The 26,391-nt window shown below is 42.7% G+C and overlaps 1 protein-coding gene across 1 annotated transcript in view; it reads left to right on the plus strand.

Annotated features, from left to right (window-relative positions):
- Window positions 1–26,391, plus strand: part of lrrc75bb (leucine rich repeat containing 75Bb) — a 54,470-nt gene that overhangs the window by 14,440 nt on the left and 13,639 nt on the right. Inside the window, exon 3 of the mRNA XM_056290974.1 lies at window positions 14,232–14,344. Coding sequence (XP_056146949.1) covers window positions 14,232–14,344 — 113 coding nt within the window. The remainder of the gene's footprint in view (window positions 1–14,231; window positions 14,345–26,391) is intronic.

The raw sequence follows: 26,391 nt of genomic DNA on the forward strand, positions 1-26,391 counted from the left end.
AGCCCTGTGATGGACTGGCGGCCTGTCCAGGGTGTCTCCCCGCCTGCCGGCCAATGACTGCTGGGATAGGCTCCAGCATCCCCAAGAGCAGGATAAGCAGTTTGGATAATGGATGGATGGATGGATATTAGCAAAGTGCATAGTTTCACAAATGTAAGATATCCCAAAACCCTGAAAGATGATTCTGGCTGTTTTGGAGCTTCTCAGTATTGCAGTGCTTGGTAATTAGCCTGTCCTTTGATGGCTTAGCTCTTTTTAAAACAATTTGGTAAATACTTTTAAAATAGGGTGTTTTAGAATAAGTTCAAGGAGCTAGGACTTGCTGTCCATGTAAGTAGGCACTGCTTACATTGTGATATTCAAATAAAAGTGTTCACAGCTCTGTCAACTATGGTCCAGATGCAGCACTAGCAGCAATACATTTTACTTGTTCTTTGTTTTGAATTTGCTTTGCTACCACCTGCAGCCACACATACTTTATTTGGCACTTTTTCAGACTTTCACTAAACCTCTTGGTCATACATGTTACTGTGCATTCTGTTCTATTAGTTTAATGGTCTTGTTACACAAAAAGTGGCCAAGAGAAGCATGCTTAGTTAGTATATCAATTAGCAGTTCTTTTCTTTACTTTAAGTTGCTGTAGGTAAGAGGTTCAAATTCCACTCCAACCACCTAGAGCTTCCTTCATAATTGGCAAAATTTGTATTGTTGTTAATAATCTATGCATGTGATGCACTTTTTTAGCAAGCTTCTTAGTTATACCTACATTGCAACAAAAAAAAAATCACAAAAATCATATAAAAAAGCTTCTATGCACTCTATGCATTGCCTTTGTGCACTACCTGTTGACATCTACAGTCCAAAAGTATTCAACCGCCTTGACATTCATCACTAATTTCTGTATTATAAAAGATACTCACACATCTGTTCCTGAACAATATTATTTTTGTGAACCCACGAGCTCTAACAGCATGTTCCCAAAGCCAAAATTAACCATCCTGGATAAGGCCAATGATGGTTGTGTCGCCCGAAAACTTCAGGAGTTTAACAGACAGGTCACCTGAGGTGCAGTCATTTGTGTAGAGGGAGAAGATTAGCAGGGAGAGCACATATCCCTGGGGGGGGGGGGGGGTTGATTTTGTGGGTGCTTGAGGTGATTTTTCCCAGCCTCACCAGCTGCCTGCTGTTAGTCAGGAAGTTTTTAATCCACTGGCAGATGGGTGCTGGTACAGTAAGCTGGATGGGTTTGGAGTGGAGGGTGTTTGGGACAATGGTGTAGAATGCTGAGCTTAAGTCAAGTCAATTTTATTTGTATAGCCCAAGATCAAAAATTACAAATTTGCCTCAAGGGGCTGTACAGCAACATAACATCCTGTCCTTAGACCCTCGCATCGGATAAAGAACAACTCCCTAAAAAAATGTTTTTAAAAAGCCTTTAACAGAGGGAGGATCTCTCTCCCAAGACAGACAACATGTAATGGATGTTGTGTTTACACAAGTCTACAAACAGGACCCTTGCATGTGTCCCTGGGGAGTTGAGGTGTTGAGGTGTTGGAAGATGTAGTGCAATCCAGTATTGACTTTGTCATCCACTGACCTGTTCGCTTGGTAGACAAACTGCAGGGGGGCGAGCAGGGGGCCTGTGATTTCCTTCAGGTGGGCCAACACCAGTCTCTTGAAGGATTTCATGACCACAGACATTAGATCAATGTGCCTGTAGTCATTTAATCCTGTGATACGGGGTTTCTTGATAGTGGAGCTCTTGAAGCAGGATGTGACTTCACACAACTCCAGTGATCTATTGAAGATCAGTGTAAAAATAGGGGTCAGCTGGTCAGCACAGACTTTCAGATAGGAGGGTGAAACGCTATCCATGCCCAGTGCCTTCCTGGTCTTCTGTTTCTGGAAGAGCTGGTGCATGTCCTCAACACAGAGCCTGAGTGTGGGTGGGTGGAGGAGGGGGCGTTGGTGGGGAGGGGCTGACAGGAAGAGCAGTTGGTTGTGGGTTGTGGCTGGAGAGGGTGAGGGGTGTGAAAGTTTGCTTATCAAACCTGCTGTAAAACCCATTTAGATCTTCAGATGATGGCTAGATCGTCAAGTTGACAGTTCCCTGCAGTGTGTGGGGATGGTCTCCTGTAGTTGGTAATGTCTTTCAAACCTGTCTACATTGATGCTGGGTCATTGGCAGAAAACCTGTTCTTCACCTTTTCAGAGTAGCACCTTTTTGCCTCTCTGATCTCCTTCGTGAGTGTTTTTCTGTCTTGGTTGTATCGGATACTATCTCCACACCTATAGGCTTGCTCTTTGGTCTGAATAAGCTGCCTTTGTTTTGTTGTGAACCAGGGCTTATTGTTGTTGAAGGTAAAGAACGTTTTGGTGGGCCCACACATATCCTCACAAAAGCTGATGCAAGATGTCACAGTGTCAGTAAGTTCATCCAGGTCTGTAGATGTAACCTCAAAAACACTCCAATCAGTGTAGTCAAGGCAGACCTAGAGTGCCAGTTTTGACTCATTGGTCCATTTCCTCACAGTTTTAACCATATGTTTTGCATATTTTAGTTTCTGCCCGTAGATTGAGATAAGATGATTCAGACAGTGATCAGAGTCCCAGGGCTGCATGGGGGCACAGAGGGATAGGCGTCCTTTAACATTCTGTAGCAATGATCCAGAGTGTCTTTATGCATGCTCAATAATCCAGATAAGAAAATCAAAGAACATTGAATCAGTTCATCTGGATACAATGTTTATTGACAGAAACGTTTCATCACTCTTCTAAGTGACCTCTTCAGTCTAAACTGACTGCAGATATCCCCACCCTTATAACCAGACAGCAAAAGAAATTCGACCTACTTGCTGCACGAAAGAGACATCGGCAGACAATGGACGGCGCCCTCAACAGCAGACAGAGAGACAGACCCAGACACATGCTGGCGATGTGGACAAGTGGGTGAAGAATCTGTCCGACAGACAACTCGCCCAGGCAGAGAAAGACATCCTTGCTAAGGGGTTGAATTTTGCTGTCACACCGAGGCAAATGCTGCTAGTGACACTGATCACAGCTACAGAAACAGTGATCTGTAGAAAAAACAAAACAAAACATTGTGGCCTCGGAAGAGGAGCAACTGCCGAAAAAAAGTTTTCAGCCTGTTTCAGCAAAGCAAAGGCACCGCCATCCAACATCAGCAGAGATGAGAGGAAAGCTCTCACAACTCTCAGTAAGGACAATAACAATCCTTCTGCCAGACAAAGGCAGACGACATGTTGTATTAAACCAGACAGACTATCATGAGAAAATTATGACGTTACTTAACGACATGAATACTTATGAGCCCCTGAAACAAGATCCAGGCAGTGGTTACAAGAAGAAGGAGGTAGGATATCTGAAACTGTTTGAACATGACAATGCTATTGACAGAATTTTGTACCACAGATTATACCCAGGGGAAGCTACACCTAGTCTGTATGGTATCCCTAAGATACATAAACAGGATGTGCCATTACGGCCTACTGTTTGTATGATTAACTAAAGTATATTTATTGTCCCTTACAGGGAAATTAGTTTGCAGCCAGTGTAATAAAACTCTCACACAAAAACAAAACATGCAAACACCAATGCAGAACTGACAACAGCACATTGTGAGTAAGGAGAACCAGAGGAGCTCAAATATACAGACCAAGGAAACGAGCAATCTGCAGACAACAGGTGAATACTATCTACCATTCAACAACTGAATCGCAGTAGGGACAAAGGAAGCCCTGTATCTCTTAGTCCTAATACAGGGCATCCTCAGCCGACGACCTGAGGATAACAGTTTGGCCGAAGGGGGTGACCTTGGCACTCCAGAAGGGAAGTAACCTTTCTGAACACCTTCCTATTATGAAGGTCAGTAAGCTGGGCTTGACTTCTCCCTGAAATCTTACTAGCCCATTTGATGAGTCTATCAAGCCGTTTTGTTTTGTTTTATTGGCCAGAGTGAAGTTGCCAAATCAAGCAACAAGACAGTACATTAAACCTGCTTCAATAAAACGTCTATAAGAGTCACCAACTGGGAGGAGACATTAAATGTTCACATTTTCCTCATGAAAAAAAACAGTGATCTATAACATCTCTAAGTTGCTTGCATCTGTGCAAGTCACATATAACTCACTAGCTTTTTATTTTTCAATTTTCCCCCTTTTTCTCCCCAATTGTATCTGGCCAATTACCCTGCTCTTTTTGAGCAGTCCCGGTCGCTGCTCCACCCCTCTCTGCCGATCCGGGGGGGGGGGTCCACCGAGCAGAGGAGGCGCTAGTGCAGCGACCAGGACACATACCCACATCCGACTTCCCACCCGCAGACACGGCCAATTGTGTCTGTAGGGACGCCCGACCAAGCTGGAGGTAACGCGGGGATTCGATCCAGCGATCCCGTGTTGGTAGGCAACGGAATAGACCGCTACGCTACCCGGACGACCGGGACTGACTGGCTTGTAGAAGACTGAATTGTCTTTGGTGATGGACACTTCATTGGCCGATCAGTGACTGTCGGGAACTGTGGGCCTATTGGAAGGAGAGTAACGGTGGCAGAGGGCGGGACTTATGTGACTACGGGGAAAAGAACATGTCGGCTAACTAAGGAAGTGGAAAAGTTGACGCTGGATTGCGATAACGTAACCAAAATGTTAGTAGCTGCAAAACGGAGTTTCGCGAGCTGTCGAGACACAAGGAAATGGATGACGGCCGCCGTGTTTGAGGGGAACGGACCGTGCTCCAGTAGGAGCGGCATCATCAGCGAATCTGTTCGGCAAGTTTGGATGTTTTTTTCCCTCCCTTTCCTCCCACCTCCCTCCTGTGAGTTTTCCCTGCCACTTGGCTTCGTCCACTTTAGCACTGGGTTTTGGGAGGAACCATCTTTGGAACAAGGTTTTCGGCTATTGTTCGGTGTGCGGCGAGGCTCTGCGCTGTTGTCCTTCATCCAGCGGAGCGGACACTGTTGACGGGTAAAATAAGTAGACATTTACGGACTTTATACGAAGGATTTGTAGTTTATTTTCGTTATTTTTTTCTTCTGGAAACTAACTGCTGTGTTAAGTTTAAATAAATGTGTTATTGTTCCAGCTCACCATTATACCAACTTTGCTAGCTAGAGAGAAAGGGTGAGAAGCTGTGAAGCGGGTACACATTCACTTAGGCCTATACTAAGCACACAAAATGCAACACCCCACTACACCGGTATAGTGTACCTGTTACACATCTATTCTTAACCCACTGGTAAGCAGTAATGAACTTGACATTCAGAACACTATGGATTTTGTGGATAAGGTGAGGGACGTCATTATGGAGAGGGATGAAACAATGTTCTATTATGATGTTAAGTCTCTCTTTACGTGTGTTCCTTTTGATGAAGCAGTGGAGGTAGTCCGTATGAAATTTCAAAACGACCCCACCCTTGGCAATAGGACCACCCTTAACACTGACCAAGTGTGTCTGCTCCTGAAGCTGTTTCTTCAGTCTACGTACTTCACATACAGGGAACAGAGGAATATACTAGATAGGCAGAGGAATGGGTGTGCTATGGGCTCCCCGGTCTCACCTGTACTGGCCAACATGTATATGGAGGAAGTGGAAAAGAGGGTTCCGATGTCCTATCCTGGGACACCACCTAGCTATTGGTTCAGATTTGTGGACGACACCTGGGTTAAAATTAAATCTCAGGATGTACCACATTTCACCGAACACATTAACTCCGTGGACAACCACATCAAGTTCACCAGGGAGGATGTGAAAAATGACAGGTTAGCCTTCTTAGACTGTGGAATTGCAGTTGATGATGGGGGACATTTGATTGTTGATGTTTACTGTAAACCAACACATACTGATCAGTACCTAAGGTTTGACTCATCATCCACTGGAGCACAACCTATGAGTCATCAGGACACTGTACCACAGAGCTGACAACGTCCCCACAGACACAGTGGCCGGGGAAGGGGAGAAAACCCACATTAAACAGGCCCTGCTTAAGTGTGGTTATCCTAACTGGGCGTTTGTCAAAGCCAGGAAGATGCCAAAACAGTGCACCAACCGATCAAAGAGGGACAACAGCTGTCTAAGTGTAAACCAGTGGGGATTCTGTATGCGGCGAGAGTGTCGGAAAAGTTGAGACAAGTATTTTCCAAACAGTGTGTCTCGATTGCTTTCAAGCCCCAAAACATGCTGTGCCAGAAATTGATCCACCCCGAGGATCAGGTCCCCCAAAGCAAACAGAGTAATATAGTGTACACTATTAAGTGCCAGATGGATTGCAGTGACTTGTACATTGTGGAAAACAGACCTTGGCGAAGAGGCTAGCACAACACAGAAGAGCTAACATGTCAGGCCAGGATTCTGCAGTCTACACTCATCTACAGGCCAGTGGCCACTTTTTCAAGGATGGGGATGTGCATGTCCTTAATTGGGGGGGGGGGGGCAAAGAGTACATCTGTTGCCATCTTACAATGCTGTGATTGCAAACATTCCCAAATCCTCTGTGAATAGTACACATGGCCATTGAAATTCTAGTTAATGGTCACACCTATTTGCATGTGAAACTGATAATTGGTTTCGGTCATTATGCAACTGTACTGTTTATAAAGGTGGGGATACCTGCAGTCAGTTTAGACTGAAGAGGTTACTTAGATGAGTGATGAAACTTTTCTGTCAATAAACGTTGTATCCAGATGAACTGATCCAACTTTGTTTGAATGATCCAGTGTTTTTGTCCCTGGTGGGACATTTAACATTCTGTCTCTATTTTGACAGTTTGTGGCTGAGGTTTGCTCTGTTAAAATTCCCAAAGATAATGAGATAGGTGTCTGGATATTTACGCTCCATGTTTGTAACTTGATCAGCCAAGTGTTTTAACTCCTCTTTAACACAGACCTTGGGTAGAATATAGGCACTAACCAGAATAAATGATGAAAATTCCAGTGAATAGAATGGCTTACAGTCAATGAAAATGATTTCCAAGTGAGGGCTGCATGATTTCTTCAACATTGTGACATCCATACACCAACCTTTGTTTATGCAGAAGCATGTCACCACACCAATTTTTTCCCGATAGCTCCATTTCACGGTCCGCTCGGAGGAGTTGGAACTGTGGCAGATGAAGTGTACTGTCTGGTGTATGCTCACTAAACCAGGTTTCAGTGAGGCACAGGGTGGCAGATCTGGAAAAATTCAAGTTTAGGAGCAGAAGTTCATCCATCTTGTTGGCCAGAGAGTGGACATTTGCCAGGTGAATTGACAGTAGCACTTTTCTAAGTCCCTGCTGTCACAGTTAAATGAGTGCTCTGGCCCGCTTATCCCTACAGCGTTTTCTTTGGAGTCCGCAAAAAGCTGTGCCAGCCAAATGCTTGATAAGACTTTCGTTAAAATGTTCAGTTAAAGTCAGTAAAAATGTCTGTTCAGTTTGTCCAGTGGACAGTTGAAGGCTTAAAAGTTCTTCCTTCCTGTATGTGATCAGTGAGTGGGCACTGGAAACTAAACAAATAAACAGAAACAGAAAAAGTACAAGAGAGCACAGAACCAAAGCTACCATCTGTGGTGCCATCTTGATGATGCTTCAGGAACCGTATGACACTTCAGTACCATAAATTCTGTCATCTGCCCCGCCCCCAGTACCATCTTAGATTTGTTCCCTGCTAAGTGCGAAGAATTTTTAACATTTTTCATTAGCAAAGTTGAGGATATAAGAATGAACACCCCCACCCACAGACCCACCTGTGACTTAGCTGTCTCACTGGTCAGTTGGACTGCTTCCAATTTATCACGCTACCCACCTTTACAAATATTGTTTCTATCTTGAAACCTAAAGCCTGTCCCCATGACATTGTCCCTACTGCCAGCCTGAAGGATGTCTTTGACAGAGCCAGGCCCAGCATCCTCTCCACAGCTCCCTGGCCACTGGTACCAGTCCACCCCGTTACAAGCATGCAGTTGTCCAGCACCTCCTGAAAAACCCCAACTTAGACCCTACCTTACCTAGTAACTGCAGACCTATTTCTAAGCTTTCATTCCTGTCAAAGGTTCTCGAAAAGGTTATTCTCAGTCAATCGCTGCCCTACCTACACCGAAACATCTTGGAAAGATTTCAGCCATGTTTTAAGGTTTATTGTAGCACAGAATCTGCCTTGCTGAAAGTGTACAATGACCTGCTCCACTCTGCCAACTCCAGTGGCTGTGCCATTCTAATTCTTCTTGACCTCAGCACGATGTTTGATATCCTCCCACTTGGACTACTGCTACTCTATGTATATTGGGATTAGTAAGTTTTCCCTGCCCTGCCTGCAGCTGGTCCACAACGCTGCAGCCAGGCTCCTGACAGGTACCCAGAAGAGAGACCATATTACCCCTATACTGGCCTCTCTCCACTGTCTGCCTGTGTGGTTCAGAATTGATTTCAGGGTTCTCCTGTTTGTTTATAAAGCCCTAAATGGGCTGGCCTCCCCCTGTTTCGCAGACCTTTTAACCCTTTATTCCACCTCCCGGTCCCTCAGGTCAGCTGACTTGGGACTCTTGGTTGTGCCGTGATCTAAACTTAAGCTTAGGGGTGACTGGGCCTTTGCAGTTGCAGCCCCTAGACTGTGGAACAGCATTCCCCTTCCTATAGGATCTGCCCCCTCCATCAACTCTTAAGTCCTGGCTCAAAACTTTTATTCACTAGTGTTTGAATCCTCCTGATGTGGTTGATTTCTGACTTGTGCCTATGTCCATGTGTTGTTTCATTCATGCCTATGGGCTATGTGCCTTGTTGTCTATGTTGGTGTTTCTTGTATTTGTGTTTTAGCTGGTTCTGGTCTGTGCTTGAAAAATAAATTTGACTTGACTTTGATCAATCCAGTTTCAGTCATAACAGGTGAATGCTCTTTTCCAAATTTAAGCTTATTAAAAGCTACCTTTGGAGCACTATGAGACAAGAGAGACTGAGTGGATTGTTTTTTCCTCTAATTGAAAGCACACAAAGCAGTCAAGCTGTGTGTTTGACTGCTGTTGCACTATGAATTTGGATGCTTTGCAACTCAAAATATTTTTCACCATTTTATTTTTCTTTGGTTCATTCATCCCACCCAATTCATGGTTGAAGTAATAATGTCTTCTTCTTTTTTTATGATCTACCAATGTGTTGGCCACTGAATGTTGTATTTGGTTGGAACTGTTTTGTTTCCAATTTTGTTCATATTCTCATGGAAACGGTTTTTCAGTGATTTAATCTATTAATTTATACATATTGCATATCGTTTATGGGCCTAAGGTAACTTGGGCTCTGTCAGGTTTTTGTGAAAATGGGTACATGAGGTATTTTTACATGTGTCTGCAGAAGCACTTTTCTGCCCTGTGTTGGTGGCATGTTTTTGATTTGCTTGTGTTACTATAACTTCTATGTGAAACATTGTACTGTGAGTGAAGGGGTAGGGGAGTAGTAGAAATGTATGGGGGATGTGGAGTACAAAAATGTACTCCATATGCACTCCGTATGTACTCTGTAGTTTTCCACTTCTCTGTGTGTATGAAACTTCTCACTCACTGCAGACACACATACCAACTGTTATCATGCTTGCCTCCCCGTTGCCACATCCCAGGAACTGCCTTGTACAGCAAAGACAAGTGCAACGGACCTACAGACACTTACGAGGCACAGAACATGATTAACGTAGATGTTTTCCTGCATTCCTTTGTAAGACAATACCTTGGTTAATGCAAGGAACATAGGGTATGACGCGACGGACTGCTCTATAAAAAACCACTACCTCCAGCTCAAGTTAGAGCATATCCTCACAGACTGACTTCTGTGACTATATGACTCTCCATCCGCAGATGCATTAAAGATTCTCTGTTCGCTCCAATATTTGTCCGATGATTATTCTTCCCAGAGGTTGCTGGGGCAAGAGCCCATTAAAAGGATAAGAAAAATCCACAACAGGGAGCATTATCATTTTCTTGCACACAGGACTATTTTGAACCACTTTCACTAGTAAAGGGCAAAGCATAAATTAACTTTGGATATTAGTGCAGACCTCACGATTGTGGGAAGTCTCAGGGATGGTCCAGAACATGCAAAGAGCCAAGAGAGAGGTTTTGTTTTGGGTTTTGTTTCATAATTTTATCATTTCTATGGAATAAAATACCCTTTGCCCTGCAAGAAATGTCAATGTTGATTTGTAGCCAACTATAAAATAATTATTTTATACTTTCGACAAATCCTGTAAAAACAATTAAACAAATGTGTGATTTGAATTTAGATTACGTATCAGCTACTGGGACAAAAAATGAAATATGCTAACTGAAAGCAGTTCAGAGAGGCTATGGATCGCACATCTAATGGTTGTAATCATAACTATTTGACATTAAACATCCATCCATTCATCCATTATTCAAACTACTTATCCTGCTCGCAGGGATGCTGGAGCCTATCCCAGCAGTCACTGGGTGGCAAGCGGGGAGACACCCTGGACAGGCCGCACCAGGCCATCACAGACCCCCCCCCCCCACACACACACACACACACACACACCTACACCTAGGGACAATTTAGTACAGATGATTCACCTGACCTACATATCTTTGGACTGTGGGAGGAAACCAGAGCACTCAGAGAAAACCCACGCAGACACGGGGAGAACACGCAAACTCCACACAGAGGAAGACCCCCCCCAAGGGTGGACTACCCCGGGGCTTGAACCCAGGACCTTCTTGCTGTGAGGCAGCCGTGCTATCCACTGAGCCACCGTGCTGCCCACAATTAAATATACATGGAGAAATCCTTAAGATTCTTAAGATAATATCGATGATATCTTTCATGTAAGTTCGGATCATTCAAATGATCATCAAAGCTAAGAAGCTCTTGTCAGTGTTTCTGTTGGTGAGAGAGGCAGATGTGTCTTTCTGAGGCAGGACACAGGCAGAGAGCAGGAGTACTGAGAGGTTGGCGGAGGTATTCATGGCAGTGTTTACAAAGATTCAGAGAGCCGGTGTGTTGAGCTTAAGCACTGTCTGCTGCTTTCTGGTTCTGTAACCACTGATATGGCCAGTGTTTCCCTTAATTATAGGCGACTGTATTTGAACGGTATATTCAATGATATCATTTCTGTGAATGATTAAGTATAAGGTGAATGTTCTTTTTTTCTGGAAACTGATCATTTACGTCACAGTTTGTTTATCTTCCCTGTGGAAGCAGTCAAGTTCCCAGACCAATTATAATTGGACAACATTTTTTTAAAACGTTTTGCTCCCTGACATTTGCAGATAAAAATAGCTTTTATTGAATTTAACATGTTAAATCGCATAATGATGCTGACACATTGTGTTAGATCAACCGAGCTTAAAATGTTTTGAAGCTAATTTTCGTTTGTACTCAGCATCTGGTGCCTCTCATGTCAGTATCCATCAATAGTTGGCCAGCATTGATGAATTCCAGTTGCTCTGATATCTCTTTTCCATGGTCGCCATGTCCTGATGAAAACTTTCACCATGTTCATCACTGACTGCACCAAGATCAGCAAGTGTGAATACAGAAAATTAATTTTCAATGCCATGTTGCACTTCATGGTTTTGTATACTTCAGGCATATTGTCAAACAACTCAGTGTAGTTTGGTGCTCTGTAGCTGCCAAGAAAATTCTTAACAACATCTTGAAATGCCTTCCATGCTATTTTCTCTGGCCCCACTAGCAGATCTTCTCACTCCCTGTCATTGATGACCTTTCTGATTTGTGGACCAACAAAAACGCCGTCCTTAATCTTGGCATCAGTTCTTCCTGGAAATATCTGTCTCAAATAGCGCAATCCATCACCTTCTTTGTTCATTGCTGTCACATAATTTTTCATCAATCCGAGTTTCATATGAAGAGGATGCAGAAATATCTTGTTGGGTCGACAAGTGGTTTATGCACCCCACTTTTCTTCGCTGGAATGAAATGCTTACGGAGCGGCCAGTTCTTTTTAATATAATGGGACTCTTTAGCACGGCTATCCCATTCACGTAGGAAACAACAGTACTGTGTATGTCCGAGCTGCATTCCTAGCAGCAGTGCCAATACTTTTAGATCACCACAGATGCTCCAGTCATGATCATTGTACTGGATGTGTTTCAACAACAGGTCCATGTTAATGTGGGTTTCTTTCATGTGTACTGTATAGCCAATGGGTACTGAAGGGTGGGCATTGCCGTTGTGTAGCAGGACAACTTTCATGCTTAACTTTGACGAATCTATAAAAAGACACCATTGTTGTGGGTCCCGCACACAACCCAAAGCCATGTACAATCCATCAATGTCAGTGCAGAAACAGAGGTTGTTAACCTGCGTAAAGAAGTTTGTCAAATGTTCTGAAAGATAGAATTTTTTGTACCTGGTTACAGCAAACCCCATCCTTGCAATCTTGAACCAAGTGGTTATGTTTTAGCTTTTGACAAATCTAAGTCCCTGACCAGGTCATTTAATTCTGGCTGTGTTATCAGACGAGGATAACCAGGAATAAAGCGTTCAACATCTGGATCAGTGTTGTTTTCCACATCTGGTTCATGCGTTGTGGCATCTTCATCTGCCTCATCTAGGCTCCATGTCTCTGGTGGCTTCGGTACTGGCAAACTGTCATCATGTGGCACTGGTTTCATGGCTGAAGGCAGACTGGGGTATTCAGTAGATTTCTTATTTTTAGTAGAGAAACCAGATACATTGGTCAGACAGAGGTAAGTCTATCACGTGATCCCTCTGTTCTCGCCATATCATTGGGACTGCAAATGGCATTGACTTCTGAGTACCTCTGAGCCAAGCTCTCAGGTTGACTACACATGTTGCATAACAAGTGTGAGGAGCCCAGCGTTTCTCTTGGTTACCAGTGTTACATCCAAAGTACAGCTCATAGGCTTTCTTAATCAGTGCAGTCATGGTGCGTCTTTGAGCCTTAAGCGTGTACTCACCGCAGATGTAACAATGTATCGCAGCTGTTGCAACATTGACAAGGCATCTCTTCTGTATTAAATCTTCCCGAGGACAATAAACCCTATTGTTAGGTAAACTCACTATGCTGTTGCCTGAAGAACATGTGCATCAACATGCATCCAAACAGCATCTGTAAATGTGAGCAGCTTTTACAGCCTGTCTGCCAGCATCTAACCTGACTAAGCATGTCCAGCCATGCCCAAGACAACATTTGCTTAACACCTACACTGAGTGCATGCCCAGCCATGCTTGGACTGACCAAAACAGCTTGCTTTGTGGGCAATATACTAGTAGACTTAACATATGATGGAAAATCACAAAAATAGGTCATGTCTACAAAACGGTATGTGATAGGACAATTTTAAGGTGATTTTTTTTGTGATCAGCAGCCCAAATTCCATAAAATACACCCAAAAGTGTTCAGGAGGCAAAATCGTAGTTGTCCAATGTGATAGTTTCAAAAAAATGTTTCAACATTAGTCTGCATTTTCAGATAAATTCACATAAAAACAGCTTGTCTTTTCACTTCATAGATGCCCAAATTCTAAAAAATGTTTACTTTCCCTCTTCCTTGGATCCCCTGCGTGTAATCTTAAACCCATTACAAAACAGCTGCTTTCATAGTCATCTCACTAGACCAGTACTGATTTTTTTTTTTAATATGAGACATGTTTTTGTGTCGTGGAGGAACAGTGGGAGTGGGAATGGTTAATCGCTCTGAGGTAAATTGCCTCTGCCTTCTTCTCTCACTGCATTGCCTCTCGTTGTTGTGGTGTTGTTAATTAGATTTACCCTGCTCTGCTCGACGCAATTCGTTTAAAGTCTTGTGACAGAGGAAGTGAGAGAGAAATGTGAAGGAGAATGGGAGGGGGTGAGTGATGAAGCAAGAAGACGGAGGCAACAGGGAACTAACAGAGGAGCCAAAGCATGTTTTGATGCAGAAAATGTTTGAGGCAACGGTATTCAGCAGACATGGAAGTGACCACATGGAAATCACAGGCACCACAATCATTTTTAGAGGGCTTAAAACAGTGTACAAGGGCTCAGACAATTATTGATTGCCAGACCTTTGCAATACATTCAGGAAAAAACAACCTTTTGACTACAAATATTCTGTGTTATTATATAACATGTATGTTAATTTTCTTCCTATGTATCTCCAAATCTTCAATCTGTGTGTGTGTGTGTGTGTGTGTGTGTGTGTGTGTGTGTGTGTGTGTGTGTGTGTGTGTGTGTGTTTTTGCACATTAATGGGCATTTGTGTGTGTTACAGGAGACCGATTCCTTGAAGTCCACCAACAAAATCTGCCGACAGCTGATTTACCACCTGACCCCTCACTCCAAGTGGACTAGACAGAGCGTGCCCAGGAGGAAATCACAGGTCTGGTGAGTCTGTCCGTCTGCCATCTGTTGCTGCCTGGCACTGCGCCTCAGCCGGGCGATCCTTGCCACACTGAAAGTATCCGCGATTAAATTCACATTAGCACTACATAAGTGTGCATAAAACCCAGATCTTTTCTTAAAGCCGTGTCTTTAAAATATTTACCCCTTTCAGCAGTGTGTCTATGAAATAAGTTATTTCTGAAGGTAAAAATAAGGGGGTTTAGTGAATTTTAAGCACAAGGATTTAGTCTCATAGGCTAGTTACACGTCAGCAACTGCTGCTACCAGAATTCTCCATTGTTAACTTGCTTTGTTTCAAGTCATCAGAGGTTAGATGTTCTTCACTGCTTCCGTACAGTTTTTTTTGGGGGGGGGGGTACGCCCCCTTTTTCTCCCCAATTGTATCCAGCCAATTATTCCACTCTTCCGAGCCGTCCCGGTCGCTGCTCCACCCTGTCCGCCGATCTGGGGAGGGCTGCAGACTACCGCATGTCTCCTCCGATACATGTGGAGTCGCCAGCCGCTTCTTTTCACCTGACAGTGAGGAGTTTCACCAGGGGTGGCATAGCGTGTGGGAGGATCACACTATACCCCCCAGTTCCCCCTCTCCCCAGAACAGGCACTCCGACTGACCAAAGGAGGCACTAGTGCAGCGACCAGGATACTTACCCACATCTGGCTTCCCACCTGCAGACACAGCCATTTGTGTCCGTAGGGATGCGCAACCAAGCCAGTGTGGGTTCCATTTCTGCTCAGGTACAATATCGACTCGGGGTCCTTCAACTACATATGATGTCATGGATTATGTTGCTAGCTAGCATTGTTTAACGCTAGCTTTATAGTTATTTAGCTGTGTTTTTTACAATCCACGTTGACGTAGAGTTGGTTAGTAAAGGTGTGAGGGCCGATGTCCCGAGCTGTGTCTAAGGAGCAAGGCCGCAGGCTCTGGACCTCCCCGGGGGGGTCCTGGACGAGCGAACCCGTGCAAGGGCTGAAGGCCTGAGCTGCATCTAACATCAATCTACTGTTTCCTGCTGTTCCTAAACTGAACTAGCCCCTACCCAAGCCCCTACCCAGTCATAATGCATGAAGTAGTGATGTTATCTGTAGTCACAGAACCCCGAGCACATCCGGTAGGGCGAGTAGATCAAGTACCGACACCGGAGGTAACAGGGGGATTTGAACTGCCGATCCCCATGTTGGTAAGCAACAGAATAGACTGCCACGCTACCTGGACATCCTGCTTCCATACATCTGAAATGGCAAAATCACAAAGCTCTTCAAGCAATAGACAATAAAAAGGTAGATAAGTGATTATGAAAAAAATATCCTAGCATAATTATTATGTTTTTCTCTCCCAGAGCGATTAACCCAGTTAAGAAATATTTCTGACAGCCATGGCTAAAGTTCCCACCCCGGACTCCTTGGTGAAATGTTTAAAAATGAAACTCAAAATAACAAGGCAGATGCTCCCAGTGTGTTCATTAGCAAGCTCTCTTACATAGCCTGGATTCTAGCAACCCCAAAAGCCACACAAGTTTTTTTTTCCCCCAATCCAAATCTCAGTAAGGTTTACTGAAATAAAATACGCATTAGGGTGATATGAACAATGTTTCTTACTCGACCCAGCATAGTGATGAGTGTACCAAACACAAAAGGAAAAAGCTAATTGACTCCTTCATTTTAATTAAATCCTCTTTTTCTCTTCTTTCATTCTTCCTTTCCCCCTCTTGCATTCAGCTCCTAGACTCCTTGTTCAAAATACCTTTGTTACACTGTTTTGTTTTTGTTTTTTGTTATTTTATTCTGTTTTCCAATGGGAGTTTTCTTCCCTTCTTTTAAGAATCCATTTTGTTCAATAGTTGCATCACAGACAGCAGAGAGCAATTTTGGCAGTTTGAGTTGAGGCCCTGGGGCAGGGTTCCCCAATTAGCTTTCCCCAAGGGCCAAATCATGTCATGCATGCCAAGCCAAGGGCCAAAACATCCACTTTTCTTTTTCCATTGCACCAGTAAAAGTTGTTTTATGTGCAGATGTTGTTCTTGCTGCTATTACAATTATTATTACCATTATTATTTTATTATCATTATTACCGTAATAATAATAATAATAATTATTATTATTATTATCATTACTATTATTATTATTAGCAGCAGTAGTGTAGTAATAGTAGTAGTAGTAGTAGTTAGTAGTAGTAATCATGTAGGCCTGGGATTCTTAAAGCCTGTATTGAGGGTCACACAAGAAAAAAAATGCCCTCGAAACAAAATAAGATAAAAAACAAACCATTTATTTATGGACAAATGGACAAAAATAAATGGATGTTCATTCACCAATCAGTGAGAGAAGTAAGAGTGACAGAATGAGGCAGTCCTTCCGATGTCGGGTCTGTTTTCTGTTGTGGCAAACCTGAGGCACTGGCCAAGATGTGCATTGGAGAGTCTGGTTCTTTCCTGGTTCTTGATCAAGTTCACTGAAGAAAACAATGACTCACTTAAGTACGTGGAAGGGAACATTGTGAGGAGGAGCATTGCAATAGTGCTCATGTTTTTGAAGAGAACTTGGGGAACCACCTTGACCCAAAAGTCCCTCACCCCAACCTCCACGTGTTGTGCTTTGAGCAAATCAAATGTTCCCATCTCCAAGACCTCTATCTGAAGAGCTGCCTCATCTATGGAAGGTACCAGCCTTTTGGCCTCTGCAGTCCACTGGCCGCCAGCCAAAATGGAGAACGGCTGTCTCAGGAAGAGGAGGAAGTCACCTGGGTTTAGGGGAACTTTCAAATCATTCCTTGGAAGTGTTCTGCCAAGCCCGTCATGAAATCCTTCATCGCTGGATCCTCCCGCATTTCGTTCTTCTCACAATGCTCCTGCAGACATGGAAAGTGCAACTTTCTCCCATGAATATCCCTCTCCAAGAGGTTCAGGTTTGACCAGAATGCTTTAACTGCCTGGTACATGTCTTCAACAGTGTGATCCTTGCTTTGTAATTGCCGAGTAAGGTGATTTAGATAAGACATGATGATGTCACACAAAAAAATAACGTATGCCATCACCGCATTGTTACTTAAAAAAAAGTCTGATATTCTTGGGCTTTTTGTCTTCGCAGTCTGGATAAAAATGACACAAGCTTATCGTGCAGGTCGCACACCCTCTCCAACACATGGCCTTTGCTCGGCCAGCGAACATCATTATGTAGCAAGAGATCCCTGTGTTCCACTGATATTTCCTCCAGTACTGCTCTGAAAAGGCGAAGTTGCAGACTAGAACTCTTGCAAACAATATTATCCAGTCTCGTCACAGTATCCATCACCTCTCATTTCCCCACACAGCTTAGTGCACAGCACTGGTTTGTGAATAATGCAATGAAATGCTAAGAGTGCTGGGTTAACAGCGGCAAGCCTGCTTACCAAGCCCTTGCATTGTCCCACCATTGACGGAGCCTCATCGGTGATAACGGACACAATTTTGCTCACAGCCAAGCCATTCTTCTCAAAGGACTGTGTTAATTCATTAAAAATGAGTTCCCCAGTTGTGCATCCAGGTAGAGGAAGCAAACAAAGACTCTCTTCCCAAAAGGTATTCCTGTCAAAAAATCTTGCAAACTCAGATAGTGTTCCTTATTGGTTTGGTCACAGGACGAGTCTATGGCTATAGTGATATGGCTTCTACTTTCTTCAAATCGGTGAGCAGATTGGAAAAACATTCCTCTGCTAAAAGTACTACTCTTCTTGTTGCCATGTTAGCCGACAATGGCACCTGCCTTAATAGCTCCACAACCATTTTCTTGTTTTTCTCATGACTTAACGCCAACCATGTCAGTTGCAAACGTTTTAATCAACTCAGCATTAGTGAATAGCTTCTTAGCTTTAGCAAGGTTCCATGACACATGCAATGATGTGCCTATTGCACTCTCTTACGCCGATGTTTATTTACAGACAGTAGAAATGGAGTGCTTGTGTGACGTTATCATATTTGCTATTTTTTGTTTGCGGTGATCTGATTTTGTAGGATAGTTCGCATTAAAACTGGCAGCATGCATAGTGTTGAGGTGCTGCTTGAGATTATCTGCTTTGCAGACAGCTACATTCTGCGTGCATATCAAGCATGTCGGTTTGGCATTGGCGTGGTCCATTAAAATAAAACAAAATTGATCAGTCCAGTCAGATTTGAACTGATGGTTTTCCTAGTCGACTTTCTGCTTTTTCGTGCAGGCCATGTTCTTGGTTTAGGACAGTTATTGATTATCTGTGACTTAGCTGGTGAGTGGCTCTGGCTAGTCAGGACTGTAGAGAGTGCGGCGTACTTCTTACATCTGCCCGCGCTCTGCGGCATAGGTCAAAGTGTACAGTGTGGGATGAGGTCAAAACAAAGTAGAGCAGCATGCACTTTATTTCACATTTTGCTAAATTTATTTCACATGTTATGACAGGTGCGTTAGTGCCAGTGGGTTGGTGTGGGCCAGAGATTTGGCTCTCGTGGGCCGGATCTGGCCCGCGGGCTGCTTATTGGGGTCAGGACTTTGGGGAAACACTGTCAGCGAGAGAAAAGGGAGGGGCGATATAAATTCAAGGGTGCCTATTAGATGTCATATACTTTCCTCATTCTTCTTGCCTCACTTACAGTCAGTGCAAAATTGTGATCCCTAAAAGCATAAAATATCTTGGAAACTTTATTGCATTCTTAATGAACTGTCCTCAAAAGTGTTTATCTGATATCATTTCAAATGTAATGTGTGGCTGCTGACTCACATGCAATATTTCAAATTCCAATTCATTTAACCAAACACATATATACAGTGCAACACAAGCATTCTCAGGATCATAACTCAGCCTATAGCATCCTGCTGGAAGACCTTTTTCCATTATTTAGAGCTGATCATATTTAATAGATTGTCAACACAATTTGATTTTTCTCTGCATCTGAAAGTTCCACAGCTGCGACAATTAGTTTTGCTGAGCCCCGGAAAAGTTTCTTAATTATTTATAATTGGTATTGAATTTCAGATTAATCAACCCTATATTTTTATCACCATAAAATTGCCTCTGCGGCACAATTTGAAGAGACTGGACTCAGATAGAGATGTTATTTCATACTTGTCCTTACTTCAAGGCAATCATTAATACCAGACTTCCACAGCAGCACGAGGTTTATTAACGACGGATGTTTCAGATGCCCATAAATGAGGAATAATTTGCCCACAGCCAATCAAAGGCTGTGTATCACTTTGTCAGCGATTCATTAAAGGAAGTCGTGGATTGAACAAACCCTCATGATAGGGATTTTAAAGCATTTTACATCACACAAGCCTCAGGGCAATGAAAGAAACACACATGAAATATGTTTATCAAGCACCAAGTTCAATTACAGCAATCATGGTTATATGAAAGAGATTATCTTAGTTCAAGAGGAAACTGTCTGTGCCGCTTGCCAGTATTAGACTTCCATAAAATTACAAAATCTCCAAAAGGGATGTATTTGCATATGGCAGCTTGTGCTTCATTTGAGTCATTATAGTGGTGCTTTAGTTCATCAAAGCTGGAAGCTATTTTTTTATGTAAGAGCAATTATTCAGTGTGGCAGACAGCTTTATCAACTTTAACTGATTGATGAAAACAGTTAAAAGAGGTCCAAGGAATAAAGCCTCCTGCTCTTTTAGCAGGTTTTGTCAGGGTTAGGTGGGTGCTGGTATCCCCGCTTTGCCATTTGCCTAATCTCCACAGTCCTGATATTCAACTTAAACCAAACACTCGATGACTGCAAGCTCACACTATTCAGTCTACAAAAGTAATCTAAGACAAAGATACATGTAGCCTTATCGATACAGCTCATCAAACAAGGGCTACCTAACAGACACAGACTCAAAAACAGATTCACACAAATTCAAACACATGTTTTTTATCTCATGTAACAGACTTACTTTTCGATCCAACCACACAACATATATTTATCGAGGCTAATGTCATTTTAACGTGCTTCAATCCAGAACATGTGAAAAAGGCGGTGTTAAACTGTGAAAGCTCAGCAGAGCAACCAACATGGATCCACGTCCAGGCAGATGCAGTTCCACCCAGATCCAAGTGGACAAGTGTGAAACCTCTGTAACGTTTGATGATTTAAGAACTAAGCCAACACTCTCACTTCCAGTGAGTTAACGTGAATACAGCAGTGAAACAACTGTGAACTTCACACATCATGAAGACCCTGGAAAGACTCATCCTGGAGCAGTTTCAGCCCATGGTCAAGCCACACTTAGACCCCCCTCCAGTTCGCCTACCAACTCCAACTGGGAGTTGAGGATGCCATCATTGTCCTGCTTAACCATGCCTACGCCCACCTGGATAAGCCAGCAAGCACTGTGAGGGTCATGTTCTTTGACTTTTCTAGTGCCTTCAACACCATCCGGCCTGCTCTACTGAGTGTGAAGCTGATAGCAATGCAGGTAGATGGCCCCCTTGTGTCCTGGATTGTTGACTACCTTACTGATAGTCCACAGTATGTACGCTTGCAACACTGTGTGTCTGACAGAGTGGTCAGCAACACCAGGGCTCAGGTCCTTGAACATCTGCCAACAGGGGTCCTTCAACATCTGCCAGACAATGCTTAAGATGTGGTATGAGTCTGTGGTGACCAGAGCTGCCCTGTTTGCTGTTGTGTGTTGGGGCAGCAGGTTGAGGGTAGCGGATACAAACAGGCTCAATAAACTGATCCACAAAGTGGGTGAAGTTGTGGGGATGGAGCTGGACTCTCTGGTGGCGGTTTCTGAGAGGAGAATGCTGATGAAGTTATGAGCCATCATGGACAATGTCTCCCACCCACTCCATGATGTGCTGGTTGGGCACAGGAGTACTTTTAATAATAGGCTCATTCTGCCGAAAAGCACCACAGAGTGCCACAGGAGATCATTCCTGTCTGTGGCCATCAAGCTTCACAACTCCTCTCTCAGACTCATACTGTCAGACACTCGAAATGAATGGTCATTGGGCTTGTCGGGTTTTGTTTGTGCTGCTTGTTGTGTGCTGTTTAGTGCGGTATAGATAGGGTGTTATGTCCACCATGCTTGTTGATATAATTTGTTCTTATTTCTATTTCTTATTTTATCTTTTGTTTCTGTTTTTCTTGTTTCTAGTATTTGTTTCTATTTTCTTATCTTGGATCTTGTTAGTTTTTAGTTATTAGAGCGTGTGTGTCTGTAATAGAACCCAATTTCCCCTCGGGGATGAATAAAGTATTCTGATTCTGATTCTGATTCTGGTTGTTCAGTTGTTTTTGAATATTTTCCTACCCCCAAATATCAAGCAATATTTTTGCCCCCTCATTTGGCAACAGCCATGGGCGCAAGTCCATGAATACTGGGATGGCATCCAATGCTCTACCTGTGCCCCTGTCCATGGGGTTAGTGGTTGTGTCAGGAAGGGCATCCGATGTAAAAGTTTTGCCAAATCAGTATGCAGATTGACAAGACCATACTGGATCGGTCAAGGCCCAAGTTAACAATGGCCGCCATTGGTGCTGTGCTCTCACAGGGTACCGATGGAAACTATAAAATCTGCTGTGGTGACCTCTGAGAAACAGGGAATAAGTCAAGTCAAGTCAATTTTATTTATATAGCCCAATATCACAAATTACAAATTTGCCTCAAGAGGCTTTACAGCAACACAACATCCAGTCCTTAGACCCTTGCATCAGTTAAGGAACAACTCCCTAAAAAAAAAATTTTTTTTTAAACTTTAACAAGGAGAAAAAAATAGGGAGAATCAGAATCAGAATACTTTATTCATCCCTGAGGGGAAATTGGATACCACAGACTCATACCACATCTTAAGCATTGTCTGAAGAAACCTCAGGGAGAGCAACAGAGGAGAGCTCTCTCCCAAGACAGACAACGTGCAGTGGATGTTGTGTTTACACAATTTACATAATACAACACTGAAAGAGGATAACAGAAGTATAATGGAATTATAAAATGTATGAAGAATATGATGAGCAGGATGCCAAGCAGTGTCCAGATGCCACCGGAACAGCCCAGGACCCGAGCTACACGACCAGCATCACCATGTAAAAAAAAAAAAAATTAGTCACACATTTTAGTGAGAGAAGGATATAACATTGAAACAGGATAATAAAATCACATGGATTTATAAGATATATATATATATAGATATATAGATATATATATAAAGAAAATGTGATCTTTAATATATATGAAAAATAAAAAATAGATAAAAAATGTGATATATAAAAAGATATATAAAAAGAAACTAAGCTGAAAGAAGAAAAAGATTCTTGTTTCCTCATTGGTCCAAGACTCTGAAGCGATACTCATCACATCTCTTTTATTGGCAGATAGAAATTCGAAGAATTGCTTTTATTTCTTTATTGTTGCTAAGGGGGAAAAAAACAAAAACATTCCACCGGACTCATCTGGATACCTTACCATCCAGATGCCATGCAAAAAAAAAGAAGTGGGTGGTACTGGACTGATGGGGATGCATTCTGTAGTGTGCAATCCCTAAAAAATGAGCAATTTTAAAAGAAAAAAAAGGCAGCATAGCTATTGTGCTGCTATTACAGATCATTTGATTAATATTACAGCTTATAATGTATTTTATAGTAGGCATACTAAAAACAGATGTTATATTACTGTTGCAGATAGCATTTATCCCATGGGTTATTTCACCAGTAATCTCTGTAGCTGAGAACATACTGAGCCATTATCTGTATCTTTTTCACAGTAAACTGTATAATTCTGCCCTAACATCCCAGGTTTTTAGGCTAGTGCATGTGTCATCTGCTGTTAACATGTGCCTGTCCTATTTCTAGAACCAAGCTACCCCTGAGGTGTGCACTGGGTAGTGAATGAGCGCAGAGGCCACACTGACTCAGCACTCATGACCCTTGACTAAGCCACAAGGGCAACAGTCAAGGCAAAGGAAAAAAATCTGAAAACATCAGAGGGGAAAATATGGATATGAATTTGTGCTTTCATATTCAATATATTTAAAACACAAATCTTACTCAGACATAAGTTCATTTGTCCCCTGAAAAGACACATAAATTGCTGATGGATAAAAAGTTGTTTTGCATAAAGCAAGTTATTTTTGGAAATTGTGATCTATTAACACTAGATAGTACATTTTTTTTACTCTGCTTTACAATATCTGATTCTCCCTTTCACTTATCCTCCCAATTAATGAATTCAGATGTACATTTTTTCAGTCCGTTTGAATTAATCCACATCACTTTTTTGCTGCTCGACTTCAGCCATTAATGCATACTTGCAGACCACTCCTGATGTATCAGTGATTAATGAAACACTTCCCAGGATATTCCCTTAGAGCTTAGAAAACGAGTATGCATAAAGGAGGTTTGGTATCCAAGGCTGGCAAACAAAATACTTTTATTTATGAGATAAGTTGCTGTTTCCAAATGTCCTTTTTTGTCCTTCAGGATCAGGACATTCTATCAGACGCCATCCATCCTTCTGTCAGATACAACATCTCGGACACTTTTACGATTTTCATGAATCTTGGAGGAGTGATGCATCCTGACAGTGCACTCTGGCTTTATAGAAGTAACAATGATGGGTTCACCGCAGCATCCACCGTAGACCAAAAAGTTCTCAAACGAATCCCACCAAACCACTTTCGATGAAATGTGGGGGAATGATGCATCCTGATGCTGCACTCTGACATCAAAAAACCAGAACTCCAAAATAACATTGACTGGTCCAGCATGTGTGGTGGCTCTGAAGCGCAAAACACAAAAACAAGAAAGAAAGCACAAAAATAAAACTTTCGGGCCTGAGGTGCAGATGCAACATACAAAAGCAAAAACGTGCCACCCTGAAGTACAAAATGCGAACACAAAAATTTAATACAAAAACAAAACCTGCAGCCCTAGAGTTCAAATACAACATACCAAAACAAAAAAGGAGCGGCCCTGAGGTGCAAAACACAAACCTACAAAAAACTAGCAGCCCTGAGGCGCAGATGGAACATTACAAAAGCAAAACTGGTAGCCCAGAAGTGCAAAACAGTGTGATTGGTCGGACCAAACACAAAATCCAACAAAATAACTGACACCACATCTCGAGAATTTAATTTGTACATACATCTCTTGAAGCTGGTCATGTATATGTCCCCCAAGAGTCAGGTTAAGAGCTCGAGGGAGTGATGCCTTCTGCCTTTGGAAAATACATTGAAAAAGAGGGGCAGGTTGTAACTCCTGATTTAATTTAATCGTCTTTTGTAATTGCATCATTCGTGGGGGACAACATGTTCACTGCTGGTTTTTGCAATAGAAATATCTTCTCATTTAGTTGTTTGCAGAAACAAAACTCCATCCTATTTCAGGTATCAGAATGTGAAGAAAAAAAATTGCTCAGCTCTTGAAAATGTTTTATTTATTTGATCATTTAACACAGAGTTTGATGTAAGATGTAATGTGAGCATACTAGGGGTAGGGAAAAGTTAAAACAGTGAAGCCCTTTTGTTATCTGTCGTTTTCTTTTTGTTTCACTACTTCATAGCTGATACAGCTCCCTTGACATCATCCGGCACCACAGTCACTTCTGAGCCCTGCATCTTAATGTTGGTTTCATAACTGTGCCTTGACATAGAATAGCAGACAGAGGCACATTCCTCCATGCTACACAGTTATATAATACAAACTGTTTTCTATGTATTCTTCTGCAGTATTATTATCTCATAAGCATTCAGTTTGTCACATCAAATCACTAATGATTTTATAGAATACATTTTTAGATACACACTACATAGTTGTATTCGGGCATATACAGTAAGTTGTATAGTCATCAGCATAACCCTGTAAATAGTATACTTCCTTTTTTTGGTTGAAAACTATTAGAGGTATCTCAGGTGATATCCTTTCCTGGACGGGGCATTTTCTTCTAAATATAAATCAAGACAAGCAGCAATGGAAGAGCAGAATGGGATTTTACAAAAGCAGACACTAACATTGTGCATTGCAGCTTACTCAGAATGCTGCTGCTGGGTTTTTAACCCAGTGGGGAGTGACTAGACAAAAACTACCCTAACCTTAACCAATGTAGTTTTTGTGTTTTCAAATATATGTAAGTGACCAGCATTCTCCCGGGAGGCCAGACCAGCCAGAGCCAGCATCTTGATAATGTGACTTGTACAAGAAAAACTTGGCCCATAGGAATCCCTTAGATACAACTTCGTGGTGCCGGACAAGAACATTTCAGTGACATCGTGTCCCCCACAGATTATATTTAGATTATATTTCGTGACTATGACATGAAATCTCGTGATACCCGGTTGCGTGAAAAGAAGCGGCTGGCAACTCCACATGTATCAGAGGAGGCATGTGGAAGTCTGCAGCCCTCCCCGGATCGGCAGAGGGGGTGGAGCAGGAGCAGCAACCAGGACGGCTCAGAAAAGTGGATAATTGGCCTGATACAATTGCGGAGAAAAACGGGGGGAAAATCCCCCCCTCAAAAAAAGAGAAAAAAAAGGGCTTTTGATCGGCTGCTTTTAGCTCACAGTTTTCATATCTATTACCCATTCCCTGTAGTTCCCCATTCTGGTGCTCTTTGGTGTTTTTCACAGAACTTAAAACGCTACCACAGAAAGTTGGATCGCTTCATCTGGACACGATGTGTATTAAGAGAAACGTTTCATCACTCAGCTAAGTGACCTCTTCAGTCTACTGACTGCAGCTATCTCCACCCTCACAAACAATACAGTGGTTTAACGACCGAAAGCAGTGCCACTGGGATGTTTATAAGGGTTTATAAGGATGTCCTTAGCTCGATTATGGAGCACAAGCATGCATCAAGACATGAAAATGCTACCCCTGTCTGTTTTGTGGGAACCCTGTGGTGCATTAATGTCAGCAGCGCCCATGAGAGCAGTATGATGGGGTGGCTGAGTAAGCTACTGGCAGTGTTATAGTTGTCTGCCCTCCACACACCCCTGACTTGTTTTCTCTGAGCTTATTAAAGCACTACCCCATGCACCTGTGCAAAACACTGATGGGCACTAATGGTGTTGCAGCGTTAAGGCT

Source organism: Lampris incognitus, chromosome 12 (assembly GCF_029633865.1).
Source record: "Lampris incognitus isolate fLamInc1 chromosome 12, fLamInc1.hap2, whole genome shotgun sequence".
NCBI lineage: Eukaryota > Metazoa > Chordata > Actinopteri > Lampriformes > Lampridae > Lampris > Lampris incognitus.